This window comes from Amphiprion ocellaris, chromosome 21 (assembly GCF_022539595.1).
Source record: "Amphiprion ocellaris isolate individual 3 ecotype Okinawa chromosome 21, ASM2253959v1, whole genome shotgun sequence".
NCBI lineage: Eukaryota > Metazoa > Chordata > Actinopteri > Pomacentridae > Amphiprion > Amphiprion ocellaris.
In genome coordinates this window covers 27153691-27172449 of record NC_072786.1, presented here as the reverse complement: position 1 = coordinate 27172449, position 18759 = coordinate 27153691, and the positions used below count along the sequence as shown (strand labels likewise).

The 18759-nt window shown below is 38.2% G+C and overlaps 2 protein-coding genes across 4 annotated transcripts in view; both read left to right on the top strand.

The window, feature by feature from the left end:
• etv6 (ETS variant transcription factor 6) overlaps window positions 1–15142 on the top strand; it is a 40476-nt gene extending 25334 nt beyond the window's left edge. For both annotated transcript variants that reach the window (XM_023298772.3, XM_023298771.3), the window contains exons 3-8: window positions 552–716; window positions 7037–7171; window positions 10866–11474; window positions 12787–12929; window positions 13247–13347; window positions 14605–15142. In XM_023298772.3, the coding sequence (XP_023154540.2) occupies window positions 552–716; window positions 7037–7171; window positions 10866–11474; window positions 12787–12929; window positions 13247–13347; window positions 14605–14707 (1256 nt within the window). In that variant the 3' untranslated portion in view covers window positions 14708–15142. The remainder of the gene's footprint in view (window positions 1–551; window positions 717–7036; window positions 7172–10865; window positions 11475–12786; window positions 12930–13246; window positions 13348–14604) is intronic.
• A 140-nt stretch (window positions 15143–15282) lies between these two features.
• LOC111588392 (chemokine-like protein TAFA-2) overlaps window positions 15283–18759 on the top strand; it is an 87662-nt gene continuing 84185 nt past the window's right edge. For both annotated transcript variants that reach the window (XM_055006560.1, XM_023298773.3), the window contains exon 1: window positions 15283–16221. The gene's annotated coding sequence lies outside the window, so the exon portion shown is untranslated. The remainder of the gene's footprint in view (window positions 16222–18759) is intronic.

Below are 18759 nucleotides of genomic sequence, written 5' to 3'. Positions count from 1 at the left end.
AGAGTGCGAGGGAGGGAGAATAAAAGAAGATACTGTCATTGCTGTTTCCTCTGCTCTCTTTTCCCTCCATGTGTCCTTGTCCTCTTTATACACAAACCAATAAAGTGTCTGCAGTTCAGAGAGCAAAGATCAGAACAGATCAAATAAAAACCGGCTTTCTCCTCTCGCCTGCCTCTGCCTCTGATTTATTCTGTATTCTTCCCCTTAACCTATCATTTTCTAATCTTTTATTCTAACCTCCTCTGCCTTTCTGTCTCCTTCTTCATCTTTTTTTTTTGCTTTATCTCCGCTGCCGTTCCCGTAATCACTCCCTCCTTTTGGCTTTTATCTCCACTTCCTCAATATCCTTTTTACTGCCTCAGCCTCCTTCCTTCCTCTCCCCCTCCCTCCCCTCCTTCCTGCCTTCCCCTCTTTTTCCTTCCTCCTCCCTCCAACCCCCGCCGCCTCCATCCTTCTGCTTTTTCTTCATTACTGATCTCATCTTTTTCTTTTCCCCTCCATTTTGTTGCTCCTTCACCAAGCCCTGATCTTCTTCCTCCTCCGTCCTCCAGGTCTGCAGCCGGTGTTCTGGAGCCGGGAGGACGTGGCCCAGTGGCTGCGATGGGCCGAGAAGGAGTTCGCCCTGCGGCCCATCACCAGCGGCTCTTTCCAGATGAACGGCAAAGCCCTGCTGCTGCTCACCAAGGAGGACTTCCGCTATCGATCCCCCCACTCTGGTATTCACACTTACAGATCCTGGTTTAGAGGAGCCGTCCGGCCTCATAAAACTGGAGATGTCTCATGAATGAGTCACGTCAGTTAACTGCAGCTGATACTTCTGCACTCAAACTACAAAAAAATCCTATTAACACACTGTAAAAAACTAAAAATGTGGCAGCAGAGATGCCAGGAAACCCCGTTTAGAAACAGTGGAATACCGCAACGGTTATAAGCTGCAAAAACAGTGCAAAGGTGATATTTTATGCTGATTAAATACAGCAAAATTATAAATAATGCCAGAAAAAAATACATTAAAAAACAGTGGGATATTGTACCATTCTAAAGCTGTAAAAAAACAACAGAAAATATCTGTAAAATAATGATATTTTTAGGTAATTTTAAATACCATAAAACTGTGTAATTTACAGTCACACATTGTTAGAGAACTAATTGTTCCTTCATTTTTTTAATAGTTTTGGCCATATTTTAAAATTGTTTTTTTTAATTTATAGTCAACACATTAACGAATTCATATTTTCTGTAATTTTACTAGATATTACCTGTAATTGGACAAAAATAGCAACAAAAATCTGTAAAATTATGAAATTTTTTGCTGTTTTAAACACAGCAATCCTGTAAATGCCACTAGAAAAAAAAAATCATTAAGACCTGTGGAATATTGCAACACTCTAAAACTGTAAAAATAACAGCAAATATTGGTAAAATAATTATCTTTTGAGCTAATTTTAAATAGCTATAGCTGTGTAATTTTGTGGTCACACATTGTTAGAGAACAAATTACTCCTAACATTTTTTTTTTAACAGTTTTGGCCACTTTTTTAAAATTATTATTTTAATTTACAGTTGACACGTGAATGTATTTTTATTTTCTGCAATTTTGAGTTACTGCAATCAATTGCAGTTGATAATTCTATAGTCCAACTGAGGCAGCAAAACAAAATATTGGGAAAAAAAAGGTAGACGGTGGAATACTGTGATGTAAAAACTGTGAAAATAGCAACAAAAATCTGTAAAATTCTGTATTTTTTTACTGGTTCAAACACAACAAACCTGTAAAAAATACTTTAAACACAGTGGAGTAATGTATCATTTTAAAACTGTAAAACTAACAGCAAATATCCGTCAAATAATTCTATTTTTAAACTAATTTTAAATACTGTAAAATTGTGCAATTTATGGTCAGACATTGTTTGAGAACCGATCTCTCCTTCTAACAACATATTTTCATGTGGATATTTTTATTTTTATTTACAGTCAACACATAAATGTATTCTTATTTTCTATAATTTTACCAGAAATTATCTGTAATTGAGCAAAACAGGGAAAATCTGTGAAATACCTGTTAATTTGTTATTATTATTTTTAACCAATCTTCTTTTTACATGATATATAATGTTTCTTTCAAATAACAGCAAATATTTATAAAATAATCATATTTTTGCCAATTTCAATGCAGCAAAATTAGTGTAATTTTGTGGCAAATTGTTGTAAGAGCTAACCACTGTTTGTAAAAATAGATATTTTTGATGTGGACATTTATAGCTTTTGCTGTTTTTTGAAGACAGTTGACATGTAAATTAATGCTTTATTTTGTGATTTTACTAAATATGTTTAATTTAACATGAGAGCAAAAATCTGTTAACTTAATGGCGGATAACTGTAAAATATTATAAAACATTTTGTGATTTTTATGGTCAAACATTGCAAAAGAACAAGCTACCATTTGTGTAAATACAGCCTTTTAATATGGACATTATTTACAGTTAACATGTAAATTAATAGTTTATTTTGTTCTTAATTATGTTATTTGTAATTTAACAAGACAGGAAAAATCTGTGGAACTACTCGTAAAAATATTTAACATTTTTCAACCTTTAATATACATATTTTCTTTTAAATAGTGGCAAATAGCTGTAAAATTACAATATTTTTTGCTTTTTATTTAGAGAAATGCTGCAATTTTATGGTCAAACATTCCAAAAGAAGAAGTTATCGTTTGTTAAAATACTGATTTTTGATGTGGACGTTATGTACAGTTCTCACTTTTTAAAGGCAAAAAGCAAAATAAAAACCCGATATACCCACAGAAGAGTGAAACGGTTGAAAAATAACCACATTTATTCATAGAAGCAGCCCTGCTCTGTTAGTTCGACCAGTTTTATAATTAAAACCGGCGCAGAGGCATCTTTAAAACCGTCGTGTTTCCGGAAATTCCAGCCTACTGAAGAGTCGATGCCGTCAGCTGGACGGATGGAAGCGACTGTTAGAGGCTGCAGGAGGAGGAAGTACCAGACGGTTGATCAGGAAGCACAAAGCAACCTCAACCGTCACCCCGGCAACGCCAGCGGCCGGGCAGACCAAAATAAAACCAACAAAAAAATAAGTGAACTCTTTTCCTCACTGAGTTTGTTTGTTTAAATTTCGGTTTTAGACACGAAACAGGATTTGACGACTGAATGAAGCAACCTGGAAATTTTAAATTTTACACCAAACCCACAGAGATGAGGATGACGGTCATATGAATGGGAGGAAACGAGTAAAATATTATAAAAAGATAACCTGATAACACCGCCATGACACGACAACCACTTTATTAATACACGTCAGCGTTTAAATGCTTAAAATGCTTTCATTTCACACACCAGTATCAGCTGCACTGTACTGTTCGCTTATTATTCTTTTACTGTATTTAAATCAGCTAAAATATTATTAAATTACAGGTGTTACATTACAGAAATATGAGCATATTAAACATTGAAAAATTCAGATTTTTTTGCTGTTATTTTACAGATTTTTCCTGTTTTGTTAAATTACACATAATATCTAGGGAATAATATATATATAGAAAATAATATTAATTTACATGTTGACTCTAATAAAACAGGCCAAAATTGTACATAATGTCCACTGAAAAATCTTTATTTCTTTAAACATTCAGTCATTCTTTCTTCACACAGAAGCTCAGACAGCCGTGCGACCAAAACTTAGTTTAAAAAGAGTAAAATAAGGCATTCAAATGTCAGATTTAACAACAATAAAACCAAATTATTTAATCTAAACTGACTGTTTTCTTTAAGTTGTGCATTTTTACGCGTTAATATTGTTCTTTTAATTGTCAGAAGCTAAAATAATATTGCATAATCCACTTTAACAACCTCCATATTTTGTAAATTAAGTAAAAAAACCTCTTAAATCCAACTAAATTATATTTTATTAGACGGTTTCTCTTGTAGATTAGTTTTGAAAATGAGAATTGTTCTGGTTTTCTTTTGTATCAAGCAGTAAAAAAGTTTAAAAAAGTGGTCAAAAAAACAACATATTTGAGTTAAATTGCTGTTTTTCCACATTGCATTATCTGCAGCATCTATTTATTGATTGATTGTGTGTGAAATTATTTGATTGTGTTCATCTATTTAACTCTTGACATTTACTTATTTCAGCTTTTACTGATGTATTCTAATGATTAATTGAATGAATCATGTTAAATCTTCTATACAAGTCATCTGTGAATCTGTTAAAGTCAGTAAAAGTTGCTCTGTTCAGGTCAGTTTGTGTGATTTCTAAATGACACTACATGTTGTCAGGATTAATCTGCAGCTATAGACTGATGTGATCCAGCTGACAGATGTTTTCAGGATGTTTCCAAGTTAAATCTATGCAAAACATTCACATCCTGTCGAGAAACGTCTGAGAAAAAATCTGGAAAATGTGACTCATGGTTTTGTTCAATGTTTGTGGGTGTTTCATGCATCAGCAGGTTCTGATCACTTTTTCCCCCCAAATTCAAATGATAAAACTTGGATAAATTATATTTCAGCGTCAGTTTTTGTTACAGCCTTGTGTCAGCTTAGTGAAAAAGACGGTTAATTGGCTCCTTTTCCACATTTGCATGATTGTAAGTTCCCATCAGTCCAAGCTGCGTGGCACACTTTCCTTTGTAGAGGCTCTGAGAAGAATAATCTGATAGAACACAACATGTTTTCTTTCCTGGAACGTCTTCGCCTCACTTCCAGTAATCGGTTACAGCTTCGTTACAGCGGCCTGTTTGGACTTGAAAATGCTCAACAGCAGCTCTTTCTGAAATTTCCTGATTTCTGGTTACCACTTTGCTCCTTTGTGAGCAGCTATGAGGCGAAGTGGGAAGTTTAAACACAGTCAGAGTGGGAATCTTCCAGTTTGATGCCGCAGGACTGGTAAAAGCGAGAAGTGAAAGGGGCGTGTGTTTGTTTGTGTGCATGTGTTCGCCATCACTTCCTTTATGAGAATCATTTCCCTGTTATGGTAAGTCTTTAACAAACTGTACCTGCGGTGGTTCGTTAGCCGGGGAAATGTTTTGTCATGCCAGACCCTGAGCGGTTAGAGTCGATGTTGAGGCTAAACAAACGGCTGTAAATCATTTATCCAACTTCCTGCTCAGGCGTGGTGCCTGGCGACAGCGCCACCACTTAGAGCACAACGCCAGGATCATCTACTACAAACTGCCTGCAGTAGCTCATCTGCAGACGTATTTAGATTTTCTAGCTGTTTAACTCCAGCCTTTACAGTATGAACCTACATTTTCCTGTAAAATTCTACTTTTTAGTGCAAAAAGAAGATAATATTTCAATTTGGCACAACATAGATTAACCCTCTGAACCTTAAAACCTAGTAGAAGGTTTGAAAAGCAAGTTATCTTTTAAATTTTTTCCAAAATGACACCATTTATCAGAGCAAGAGACTGCAAAAAACACAGAACTGAACTTTTCTCGCCACTGTCGCTCTGGGGGTTCATCATGGGTTCTGTAAAGTGTCTTGAGACAATCTGAATTGGAATTGGAGCAATCTAAATAAAACTGAATTGAACTGTAGAGTTTTAAGCTTTCCGATAGTCCTTGAACTACTCACTGTGAAGATTCTTATCTGAGCTTGAAATCGGGATATTTGATCAAAGTCACATTATTTTACGTGTCTCACTTACAAATTCAAAAATAAAATGAATAAGACTGCAAAAAACTAAAAAATTCCATTTATTATAGGTAGAAACTGTCTGTAAACTACTAAAGTTAACTAAATCTAAGCTTAAAATTATATTTAATCAAACTCACTTTCTCTTATGAATTATTTTAAATTTGGCAATAAAGAAACTTTTGCTCGAACCAGATTCTGTAAACATAAAATGTTGTGGTCTTCAGTGTAACCATGAAGCCATTGGTGACATGATAAAAACTTCAGGTACTTTTCGACTGAACTGCAGGCTGTGTTTAGACCACATGGAAACAAATCAAACATAACAAAATCTAAGCCTAAAATCGCAATACTTTATTAAAATCACCTTTTTGACATGTCTCATTAAAAATTGGCCAAAAAACCCAACAACATTCTAACCAGATTGTATGAAAAACAAAACAATCTGCAGTCTTCTGTGTAATCGTGAAGCCTTCAGGGACTCAGCTGCCACCAACAGTCACATGATAAAAAATTCAGGGACTTTTCGGCTGAACTGCAGGTTGTGTTTTAAATTAAAAATCTAAGATGTCATGTATCTATAGTATGAAAAAACATCATATTTTTTCCATTGGTAACACCTGTGTGCACAAAATAAATTGTAGTTAATAAAATAAATGCAGCATGGCCCCCCCAAAAAAAAAAAAAGTAAACACCTGTCTAGTACTGTTGAAAATACCTGGTTTGTAAAGATTGTAAAAATGAAAGTAGTAAAATATCTGTAGTATGTAGAGTTACTGCTTTTTATTTCCAGTATTGGTAACACATCTGGAAAAGTGTATATTGATTCTAGGCTTTTGCATTTTTGTAAAATAAATCATCAAAGAAATTCAACTTTTACTTTTTAAAGAGACTTTTGAGTTCTCTCTACTTCTAGTCATGGTTGTTCTGTTTCTAAAGAGGTGCAGGACTTTATACTCCACAGAAAAATGAGCCTAAAATGAATAAAAATGCACCAGAAGGGACGTAGCAGACTAAACTGCCAATTCAGTGAATTTAACGTGTCGTGTTGCTCTGTGGAAGCAAAGCATGTTTTACTAAGAAATCACCTGAAATGAAACGTGCACTTTTGGCACCTTCTGTACTCGTCAGCGTTAACTATTAAATATCTAAGAACAAACCAGTCTTGATTTGTGCTACTCTACTCTGTCAGGGTGTTTGTCCTCTCAGTGGTTCTTCCATTATTGCTTAAGGCCTTCGCTGCCTGGAAAGCGAAGGGAACAAGATGGGGAACCCGACTGTGTGGATGACGCCAACGCTAATGTCTCACTTTATGCAGGCACTGATGCAACCAGGAGCCGTTTGATAACCTCTGACATTTGCATCTCTGCAGGAGACGTCCTCTATGAGCTGCTGCAGCACATCCTGAAGCAGAGGAAGTCCCATGTGTTTTACCCATCCGCTTACTTCCCTGGGAACTCCTTCCATTCGCTGCACGAACACGGCGTGCCGCACGTGAAGCTTGAAGGTCGGTACAACCAGCAGTTTATTCCCCATTCATGCATTTGCAGCGCCGGAATGAATTTTCATTAAAACGTCTTCAAAATGACCTCTATTTTTAGAGTTTTCTTGAAATTATTACACAAATCCCTCCAAAAATTCTGCAACTAAATCACTGATTCCTCTTAGGACTGTTTCAAACTTAAAAAGCAGCCAGAAATCCAAAATAAAGAGAGAGTTTTGAATGTCGCATAGTGATTGATGTGACACTACAATACATACATACAGATGTACAGCTGAAATTAGTGTCGTATCTACAATTAACACATATTTACAGCAGCTCTAAGTAGTTTGAAAGGGGTGTTGTCTTTAAAAAACTGCCCAAATCACATGATTTATCAGCGCCACAAAATATAAAAACAAAAGAAAACTAACCAAATCTTGGCTTGAAATCATGATATTCGGTTTAAATCACTGTATTCTATCCATCTCATTCAAACCTTCACCAAATTAAGCCCTTTGCGCTAAACAAATCCTGTAAAAAATGAATAAAAATCTGCACTTCTGCAGTCCAAGAAGCCACAAGTGACTCAGCTGCGACAAACGGCCACAAAAGACAAAAATTCAGGTACTTTTCGGCTGAACGGCAGGTTGTGTTTACAGAGCAAAGATAAAGCAGGTATGGAAACTTAATACTACTATCATCTGCACAAAAGACATCACACTCTTTATACTGCAGTGAAAAATGAGCCCACAGTCAGTAAAACTGTAAAAAGAAAAAGCAAAAAAACTGCTTGGAGATCTGCAAGTGAAATATCTTCAGCTAAGTTACAGATTTATATACAATAAACTAAAAGTTTTGTCATTTTTCACTATTTTATTACAGTTTTTAGGCTCCATTTAAGCTACTTAACACAATCTCATGTTTTTATAATAGCGGAGATTGTTACAGTGATTTGTTTGCTGTTTAATAATAATGAGAGTTTATGCTAATTACATTTGTTCTCAGTAAATCAGTAAATCACAAAAACACTGCAGAGTGATTTACTGTCAGGCTGATTTGATCCAAACATAACAGTTTACAATAATTCAGTGAAGTAGAAAATACAGCATATAAGAATACACAAATTAAAGCTCTCCTTGTTTAATACTCTAAACTCAAAGCACTTTCTGGGCCTTTTTTTGTCACGTTTTTCCTCATTGTGGGCTCATAAAGCCTTGTATTGCTATGGTAACAACAAAAAAATAAAAAAATCTGTTTGCACACATGGTACAAACACTGTGAAAAAACAAAACAGTGGCTCCACATATCCAAAGTTGTTGGACTTTAAGAAGGTTCCTTCAGAGAAATACCTGAGACTGTTTTCAGGCTTTGATCTGAGGAAATGTGACACAGCAGCAATCAGAGTGGACGGAGCGGTAACTTTACAGACCTGAAACACCGACACTAAAACCTGCTCCACGAGGAAACGCTGCTTTATTTATTTAGACAACACAGCACAAACTGCAGGTTGATTTTTACCACTGACTTCCTTGTTTTTAATTCCACACTGGAGAGATATTTTTACTGAATCAGAGTCAAATTCAGGCTGCTTCTACCACAAACTCACCAAAACTCATCAGAAATCTAATGAAAGCTGCACATTTAGCCAAACAGCAGGACATTAGTGACACCTAGTGGTTTTATCGCGAGGGAACAGCTGAATAAGAAGTTCAGTTTCAACTTCCAGCAGTGCGAACGAATTCCAGCACAAGGAAAAAAGTCTTTCAGGCGTTGCTAGTTGCAGTTTCTGCTCAGGCTGCTGCATTTAAAAGGAAAGACAACCTTAAATGAGTGGTCAAAACAATCACAACTCTCTAGATTTTAATGCGAGGCAATAAAATTAGTGTAACTTTTCAAATGCTTTCGGTTTTGAGTGTCACTTAAGACCCTGTTAAAGATGCTGCTTCAGTTATTTTATCATTTTTGACGCCAGATCTTCTCCAAGTTTTCTTTCTTTCTTTATGAGGTTTGCTGCTCTGCCACCTACAGAGTCTATTTATTTTACTGTGGGCACACCTCTATAGCAAACACTGGAAACTGTAAACACCAGCACTTGAGGCAATTTTGGACTGGAATTTACTATAATTTTCACTCTTGATTAACCTTCTAATTACTTTTGTAAAGTTAAAAAGCAATAAGTAAGCCTAAATCTGCTTTATTTCATGCTAAACTGTAACTTAGATATTTAACCCGCAGAAGCCCAGGCAGTCTGTGGGTATATTTTGCTCTTTTTTATTCACTGTGGGCTCATTTTTCACAGCAATATAAAGTCCTGCACCTCTATGGAAACAGAACAACCATGACTTGAAGCAGAGAGAACTAAAAATAGATTCTGCGCAGTATGACACAGTTATAATGTCATAAATCATTAAAAAAAAGGGAAAAAATTTAAGTTGAACTTCTCAGATTATTACAAAAATGAACTGCTTATAATTGACTATTTGCATTTTTAATTGGCTTCCATACTTATTTCCTATCTTTTACGTAAACATGGCCTGCAGTTCTGCCTGAATTTTGGTCACGTTTCAATTAATCCCAGCTGAGCCACTAATCTTGTCGAGAACCACAGAAATTCTTGTTTTTTACATAATCTGATTAGAACAAAGGTATTATTTTAGCTAAATTTTAAATGAGACATAGAATGAAGTGATTTTAATAAAATGTCAACATTTAAAATTTCGATTTGGTTCATTCGAGTAGCTCACAAAGAGTCGGAAAGTTGAAAACAGGAGCCTGTTTTAACAGTGTTTTCCTATTATAAATTGTACATTTTTGGTGATTTTTTTTAAAGACGTGTCTTTTGAACCTGCTGGTAGGTTTGGGGGTTCAAAGGGTTGAAGTCTAATTTTTCAGTTCAAGTAAATGTTTAAATAATGCAGGTAGAATAAAGTGATTTTGATAAAATATCACCATTTTAAGCTTTAGTTTGGCTTTTTGACTGGACAGCACATTCCAGATGATCAGTTCAAGGCCTGTTGAAAATACAACAATTCTCTCTCCCTCTGTCTCTGTATAGTTTCTGGCTCTAATTAACTGTATTTTTTGGTAATTTTGACCACCACCAGCATTCACACGCATTCATACTCCAGTGTGAGTAGCAGCACTGGAGGCCAGGTGGGTAAAGTGTCTTGCCCAAGGACACAACAGCACATGACTAGGACAGAGAGGGAATCGAAACGCCGACCTTTCGATCATTGGAAGACCCGCTCTACCACCTGAGCCACAGCTGCCCTTCTCAGTCATGCAAGTCAGGGTAATTATAGGAGCTTCGGTAGAAAGCAACTGGACTTCTTTAAATGAGAGGTGAACTGTTCAAGGATCTAAAGAGAAAACAGTTACTTTCTACTGAAGCTCCTAGGATTAAAGAGTCTTTCAAAACCACCAGCAGGTTTGGGGAATCAAAAGGTTAGTTGAACTTTGAATTCAAATAAATGGTTAAATGAAAAATGTTGTAAATGAAACATGAAGAAAAAAATGTATTTTGATAAAATGTCATAATTTCATGCTTCAATATGGCATCATGACCGAACAGCATGTCACAGACGATGAGTTGAAGGACCGTGGAAAAGTTGAAAATCTGCCGATTCTCTCAGTTTTTAGCTCTGATAAATGGTGTAATTTTATCAATTTTGTAGGTGTTGTGTTTCACAAGGTTCATAAATGCCCTTTTTATTCTCAGAAACGGTACGGCGGGGACCACGTGGTACAGAACCCATCCCCCAGCATCCACCAACCATCGAACTGCGACACCGCTCCCGCTCCCCCCACCACACCACCCCACGACGATCCCCTCCAGACCCTAACCATCCTCGCACCGCCAACGAGGACTCCCACCAGACCTTCTCCCAGCTGCCCGACAGCAACCACCACCTGCCGGAGGAGATGTACCCTCTCTCGGTGTCCCCGATTGCAGCCAACGGCCGCTGTGTGACGCCCCGAGATGCCCCCTGCCCGGGCAGCCCCGGGGCCCCGGAGGCCAACCCTCCTCGAGTAATCCAGCTCATGCCCAGCGCCATCATGAACCCTCTGCTGCTCAGCCCGAGCCGGAGCGGTGGAGGTGGAGGCGGTACGGACTTCAGGCACAGCCGAGGAGGACCCCCGACCCAGGCGACGCTGGAGAACGGCCGCGAGGAGAAAGCCTATGGACATCACAACCAGCTGGCTCAGCAGCAGCAGCAGCAGCAGCAGCAGCATCTACTGCAGCAGCAGGAGGCGCTATACAGGAACCACGTCATCATGCCGGTGTCACCTCCAGAGGAGCAGCAGATGCCCATCGGACGGATAGCAGGTAAGTTCTAGAAGGTTAAAGCTACACGACACCTCACAACGTCAGAGCAGGATGTTAATCACATCTTATCCCCAACACAAAGCAGACCAGGTGATGGACTGAAGGTATTAGGCATTATTAAACTGTCTCAGAAGGCATCTCAGCACCTTATTATAAGTACCTGGTAAGTGGTGTCATAGACCTCTGTATGGTTGCTCCAGTTCGACATGGACAGCTTCTTTAGCTCCTCTCTCCAAACATCTCTGTTCGGAATGCGGACATTTATGTCTTCAAAGGTGGACCATCTCTAAACAGAGGAGGTGGTCCAAAACACCATCAGGTACTGAGCACAGCTGTAGGTAGGCAGTCGTGAGGTCCCTAAAGTACAGTCTATGGTTCCTGCACTAGGTAATTATTTTTAGCTAAATGAGGTAAAGAAAGTGATGCTGAAGTTAGCTACTTAGACCTTATATTACAGATTAAAAAGGAAGCTTTTAAATTATATTTATTTCAGAAAATGCAACATTTTCTGAGTGACATTATTACACTCTGAGCTTTTTTTAAAGCCATTATCTACCAGCATTTAGTGCTAATTAGCTTTAGCATCCATCTACAAAGTTAGCAAGTACTGCTATCTATGTAAGCTCTTAAATTTGAAGATTTAAAGACTTGTATTATCATAAATGAATGTAATGTTATGATTTACATATTAACTTATAATTAGACATTTTTAATTTGTTTCATTTGACTAGCTAGCTTGTGCATTAGCATTGCTAGCAAAGAAGCCCAACAAAAGCCCGACTATTGCATTTCTTTTATTTTTACTAAACTGTAATTTTTTTGTGGCAAAACTAGTAAACCAGAAACTATTTCACGTAATGTTTTTTAGTCCCTTCAGTATTATCAGTTTAGGTGTCTGATATTATAGCTTTAGCATTTAGCGATGGTGGTTGCTACTGGTGTAAAGTTAGTGGTATCTAGGAAAGCTGAGTAAGTTGTCTTCCAGCATCACATATGACAAAAATCAAACATATTTCCATAACATTCAGGGCTTTTTGGTCGGATTTTAATCTATATCCTTTAAATTTCAAGCTTTGAATACTTGTAACATCATAAATAAACTACAACATATATTAAATTGAAGGATAAACTGCATGCTGAGACACTTCACCATGCCAGAGCAGGATGTTAGTTATCTTATTCTCTACACAAAGCATTGAAAATCTTCTCACGTGAGGCTTCAGTCCTTCAACGCTGACTTGCATTAGAGTTTCCTCAGAGATCCACGGTCTCTGGAGGCCCACTCAGTGTTTTCCCTGTCGGCTGCTCTCAGACTGCAGGCTGCTGTGGGACTACGTCTACCAGCTCCTATCGGACAGCAGGTACGAGAACTACATCCGCTGGGAGGATCCAGAGAACAAAGTCTTCCGCATCCTGGACCCTAACGGCCTGGCCAGGCTCTGGGGCAACCACAAGGTAAACACACCATCAGCAGGAGTTTGCTTATTGTCTTCCATCAGCTAGCAGGAAAACCACAGATCAAGACAACAGAAAAGGGTTTTGCTACAACTGTTCAACCCGCTGAACTTTGTTTAGTTCATTGTTTTGGCTGTTATTTGTGAAAATGTTTTCCAACGTAATTGCCTTTGTAACTTAATGAGGTGAAAGATGAAACGTCAGATCTCTTTTTCTATCTAATGCAGCTTTAAATGGCACCGAGAGCGTAGAAGTGCTGAAAATGTCGCTTTTATTATTATCGCTAATGACACTTGGGCTCCTTTTAACTCCAACAGAACAGGACCAACATGACGTACGAGAAGATGTCGCGAGCACTGAGACACTACTACAAACTCAACATTATCAGGAAAGAGCCTGGACAAAGACTTCTATTCAGGTAGATGAAGTACAAGATCTTCTTAAAATCTATTAAACTGTTTGTGGCAGACACTGATCAGCCACAACAAAGTGAATAACGTTGATTATAACACCGATTATCTCGTTACAACGACACCTGTGAGTGGATGGGATGTATTAGGCAGCAAGTGAACATTTAGTTTGTGAAGTTGGAACATGGTGGAAGCAGGAGAAATGGGCAGCAGGAGGATCTCAATGATTTTGACAAGATGCAGTAGGTCTGGTGGGGTGTTTCTAGTATCCAGCAATTTCCATGGTCCAAGGAAGGACAACCAAGGAGCTGGCAAGAGGGTCAACAGTGCCCAAGGTTCACTGATGCACATAGAGAATATCTTTAGAAGACTGTGGCAAACTACCAAAAATTAGGAAAGCCATGAACATCTGTAAATCCTACATGGACATTTGACTGACTTTAACCATAACAGCGAGTTGGCCGACGCTGTTCCTGACAGATAAACTTCACTGCAGATTTCTTCATTACACCATCAATGTTTGGTTCGTTTACATCTTATAGGGTGCAGGAAAATCACATTATATGCCAATTCATGCTTTCTGCTTTCGAAATTCTCAATCATCCACACCTTTATAATTCATCACTAATTGAAGAAGTTGCTGCAGGACTTTAGTGGAACTTTGATTCGTACATGATTTCCAGTGACGAAGCCCAAACACAGTGGGAAGTTCTAAATTCTCCAGATATCCCGTGCCATGTCCGCCCACTATGCTTGGTACATTTCATGCACTTGATGATCTGACAGTGGGACAAACCTGAGGATTCATACATTTAATCAGACCATCCCTCAAAGTCGGAGAGATCCTACGTTCGTGTAGATGTTACTTCAACACCTACCTAAACACTATCCCAGATCACTTACACTTCTTCATGGCAAAAGGATAATGTCCGAGCCACACTGCAAACATTGTGCAGGAAGGGTTTGAGGAGCACGACAAAGAGTTCAAGGTGTTAAATCGCCTCCATATCTCAATCCGATAGAGAATCTGTGGTATGTGCTGGAAAAACAGGTCAGATCCATAAAAGTTCCACCTGACAGCTTCCAGGACATAAAGGATCTTCTGCTAGCATCTTAGCTGATACCACAGGACTCCTTGAGAGGTCTGCGGAGTCCAGGTTGTGATGCTATTTTGCGAGTGGTTACGCAGCTGGTCTTATTGTTGGGTTTGAACTACAGACCAAACAAAGTAAAAACAGAATTTCCATCTGTGTCACATTCCTCAGGTTCATGAAAACCCCCGACGAGATAATGAACGGACAGACGGACCGTCTGGAGCACCTGGAGACGGACTCATACGAACAAATCTACATCAAGGAGGAATGCTGAGGAACTCTGGGAAAAGGAGTCCATGGACTACTTACTACTACAGCCACTGATGCCTTTCAGAAGCAGCTTGAAGAATCAATTTTTAATCCAGAACATGAGGACATTCAGTCGTATCAGTCCACCATGGGAGAGGGAAATGAACCCCATCTCTCTTAAAACTCTTTTTGCCTTCGGATGATATTATTCTGAAGTAAAAAGAAAGTTTAGATTTTTCCGACGGACGGAGCTGAAAGGATTTAAGTGTTTCCTTTTTATTCCTGAGCTGCAAAAGCCAATCACTTTGTGCTTAATGTCACTTTTCTGTTTTTTTTTTGTCTCCTCACATGCATTATACCATGGAATTTTGCTGTTTGTAAAAACAAAAAAAGAAAATCGGATGTATACGTGTGATAGGAATGTTTTGACCATGGAATAAACATTTTTGATCAAACTGTATGTTTTTAGTGGAGCAGTTTCCTGCTATTGCATCAAACATCCACATGATGACACTAGTGGACAAGATTTGAACGGAGAAGGCTCGTATGTTTGCAGTTCACCTGATTACAGTGTTTTATGAGTTCAGGAGGTTGTCAGAGCTTCTAGAAGATGGACACAGGTGTTTGGGATTGTAAAGCTTTTGCTGTTATTACTGATGTCTTCATGGGAATTACTGCCACTGAGCCTCACTAATTAATGTTCTTTATCACTGATTAATTGATCATTTGTGTGTCCTGCTTCACCAAATGCGCCCAATCCAGAACCAGTGACTCTTTTTTTTCGTTATAATACCTATTTTGGTGATTTTTGTCTTGGTCTGAAACAAAAAGAATCTTAATAATTTAGGCTTTTTTAAACTCATCTTGGAAACGAAAATATCATTTTGAACTTCTGTTCATCTTAATCTAACTACACACCTTTAATAATCGATTATCATGTGATATTCACAGATGGAGTAAATCGTAGTTAAAAAAACGCCAGAAATCCGTGACAGTAATCTGATTACTGGTGAGGTAGTGGCGGTGCGCCGTGCGCTCTGGAGTCTCCATAAAAGTTCGTGCGCACAGAGCGGAGCTGTCAGACTGGAAGAGACGCGGCAGAGCAAAGACTCGGAGCTCAAGTGATCGATCCGGATCCAATACTTTGACAATTCATTCATTCTAAGCGTGAGATCTGATCTGCTGGGTGTCGGTCGCCCCTAAAACAGGCGCACCGACAAGACGCAATTAACGCTCATTATCAGCCAGAGTCTGATCGGTTTCTGTTTGGACCGCCGGAATTTAAAGAAGCAGGAGGTTCGGATGCGGGAGACTTTCAGTTCTGATGGTGGATGAGATGCTAGCAGAAGAATAATCGTGATTTCTTAAGTGGAAGAGAGAAAAGACAAAGCCACCACTCCCGTTTTTCCCCATCTTCGCCAGTCCAGGACGCAAATGTCTCCACGGCACAGACTCGCCACTGGATTGTAGTAGCAGCAGAAGCCCACCGATGGTTTAAAAAGGGCGTTAAGGTGCGGGAAGGGAGTGGGACAATTACAGGTAAGAGCCGCTCAAGCGACGCCTCATTTTTTCTGCTCTGTTTCCGGGGTGCTGGGGAGAGTTTTCCACCCCTTCAGCCGGTGAGTGCGCACGGTCCGGAAAAAGCACCGAATCGCTGCGTGCGTGGAGCATCAGGGTCGAGTCAATATCCAATCAAGGCTGAAACAATTCCAGGAATAAGGGGTGGAGGCCGATCAGTCCTGAATCTATCTCAGAGTGGAGCAAAATATCCCTTCATCCACTCCTAAAATAACATACTAATGTATTCATTTCACTGCTTCCACTAATAGACATCAGATGCTCTGATTTGCATCGCAGCGTCATTTTTCTGACAGTGATGCCTCTTAGTTGTTTCTAAAACTTGCAGACTCTTGTAAAGTGTTTGAGTAAGACATAAATCACTGCTGCCTTCCTGGGAGTCCTGGCTGCATATAAATATACAGAAATAAACATTTCTAGATGTGTACGGGGCTGACATGGAGTCAGTGGAGGTTAACTCAGTCTGGAACAGATGCTTCAAGTCTGACTGCTGCCCAAAGCTGCTCTCATGCAGCCCTTAAAATACATTTATTTTGAGTTTGGCATCACTGTGAGGTGTGGCAGGATGACAGCAGGCAGAATTTTATTTTATTATTTACCGGCTTGACCTCCAGCGCTGAGTCTAATGTCAGCAGAAGCACCTGAAGCAAACAATAAGAAGTCCTGTGATGATGAAACACAGCGACACAGTGGCAGGAGGTTTGGGCGCATCTCCCAGCTCCACCTGCTGCCACGCCGCTTTTAATTCCACCTAATCAAGCAGCAAGAAAAAGGGGATTTGACACATTTTACAGGGTTTTTGTTAACTATAGAAAACTAAAAACAATGAGTTCCTTAAGGTCATTTATTATTATTAGTTTAGCTACAGACTCTCCAATGACTGAAAGGAAACTGCAGAGAATATGAATGAAAAATCTAAATGTCTGACTCATGTTTAAGTAACTGCAGCTCATTTGCTATTAAACCTGAAAGTTACAGAAACACACCGATTTATTAAAATGTTATCAGACACATCTTTCAACTTGTACACAGTAGTTTAAATTATGACAGTGGCCTCTGAGCGATCTGCAATCTGTAGTTATGTAGTAAATCAACTTTAATTTATATGTAAACCAGCTGTCCCTCAAAACTACATAAAAAAGTTCAAAATGTTGACAAAGAGCCAACTACATCAGCTTAAACAGTTTTTTTAATTGAATAATTTACTGTTATTTTACAGAATTTTCCCCGTTTCATTAAACTACTCATAATCCATATTCAAATCACAGAAAAAAATGTTTTCATTTACATGTAAACCTTGAAAAACAGGCCACACAAAAAAAAAGGTTTTTAATAAAAGATAATTCGTGAATCAGCAAAAAATAGAATTATTTTTTAAAGATATTTGCCATTGTTTAAAAGAAGAATTGTATATATTAAGGACTGACAGATTTCCACTGTTTTGTTCGATTATATCTAGTAAAAGGTAATAATTTACATGCTGACTGTAACAGTCAAAAATCTTTATTTTTACAAGTAGCTTTTTTTAAAAAAATTAAAATGTGTGACTAAAATTACAGTTTTTTCTGTATTTAAGTCCACTAAATATGTGGATATTTACCATTATTTCATTATTTTCAGCGTTTGAGTGTCACAATATTCTACTATTTCTGAATATATTTTCTCCAAAACCCTTTCTGCCTGACTTGAAGTTTTTTTTAAACATGATTTTACTTTTTTTTGCAGTGAGTTTTTATTGCTGACATGTCAGATATTTGGATGATCAGGGCTGAAACATCTGTTCTGATGTTTTCAGAATCCTCTCTTCTCCTGCTGGGTTTGGTGTTGCTAAAAACTTGCTTTGCCATATTGTGTTCATTTTATAATGTGTAATCTGAATGTTTTCAGCCTCTCTGACTGATAAATGCAACTTTAGAGCCAGTCAGACTGACATCTGACTGACATTCATTGTGCTGTGATCGCCAGTGGTCAATTCTCAGTTCTAACACGCTCCAAAAACACTGAATTTCCAACAACTGACTTTAATTACAATCATTGTAATATTTTAGAACAAAAGTAAAAGACTTCATGCACAAATGCTCTCAGATTCTCAGAACTGCTTCCTTACTTCCTCTTCTCTCACCTTCTTCCTGACCTTTACTTTGACATTGTACATCCAGAAAACCTGCGACTTCACCTGCTGACCTTTAACCAATCAGAACATTCCTCCCTAAAAAACGCTGCATGAAACATTTGTTTGTGAAGCTCCAATTACTGTCAGCAGCTTCCATCTCCGCTTCACACTCCAAGATTTCCCCAAAACAAAATAAAAATAGAAAAACTAACTTTTTGCTCAACAAACCCAAAAAATAAAAGCACTTTTGTCTCTCAGTGGCGCAAATTAACCAAGTATTTTGACTCAGTTACTGTATTTAAATACTTGCTCTTCAGTTTAGTATTTTCCAGTTTATGATATTCTATAGGGCTGCACAGTGGCGTAGTGGTTAGCACTTTCGCCTT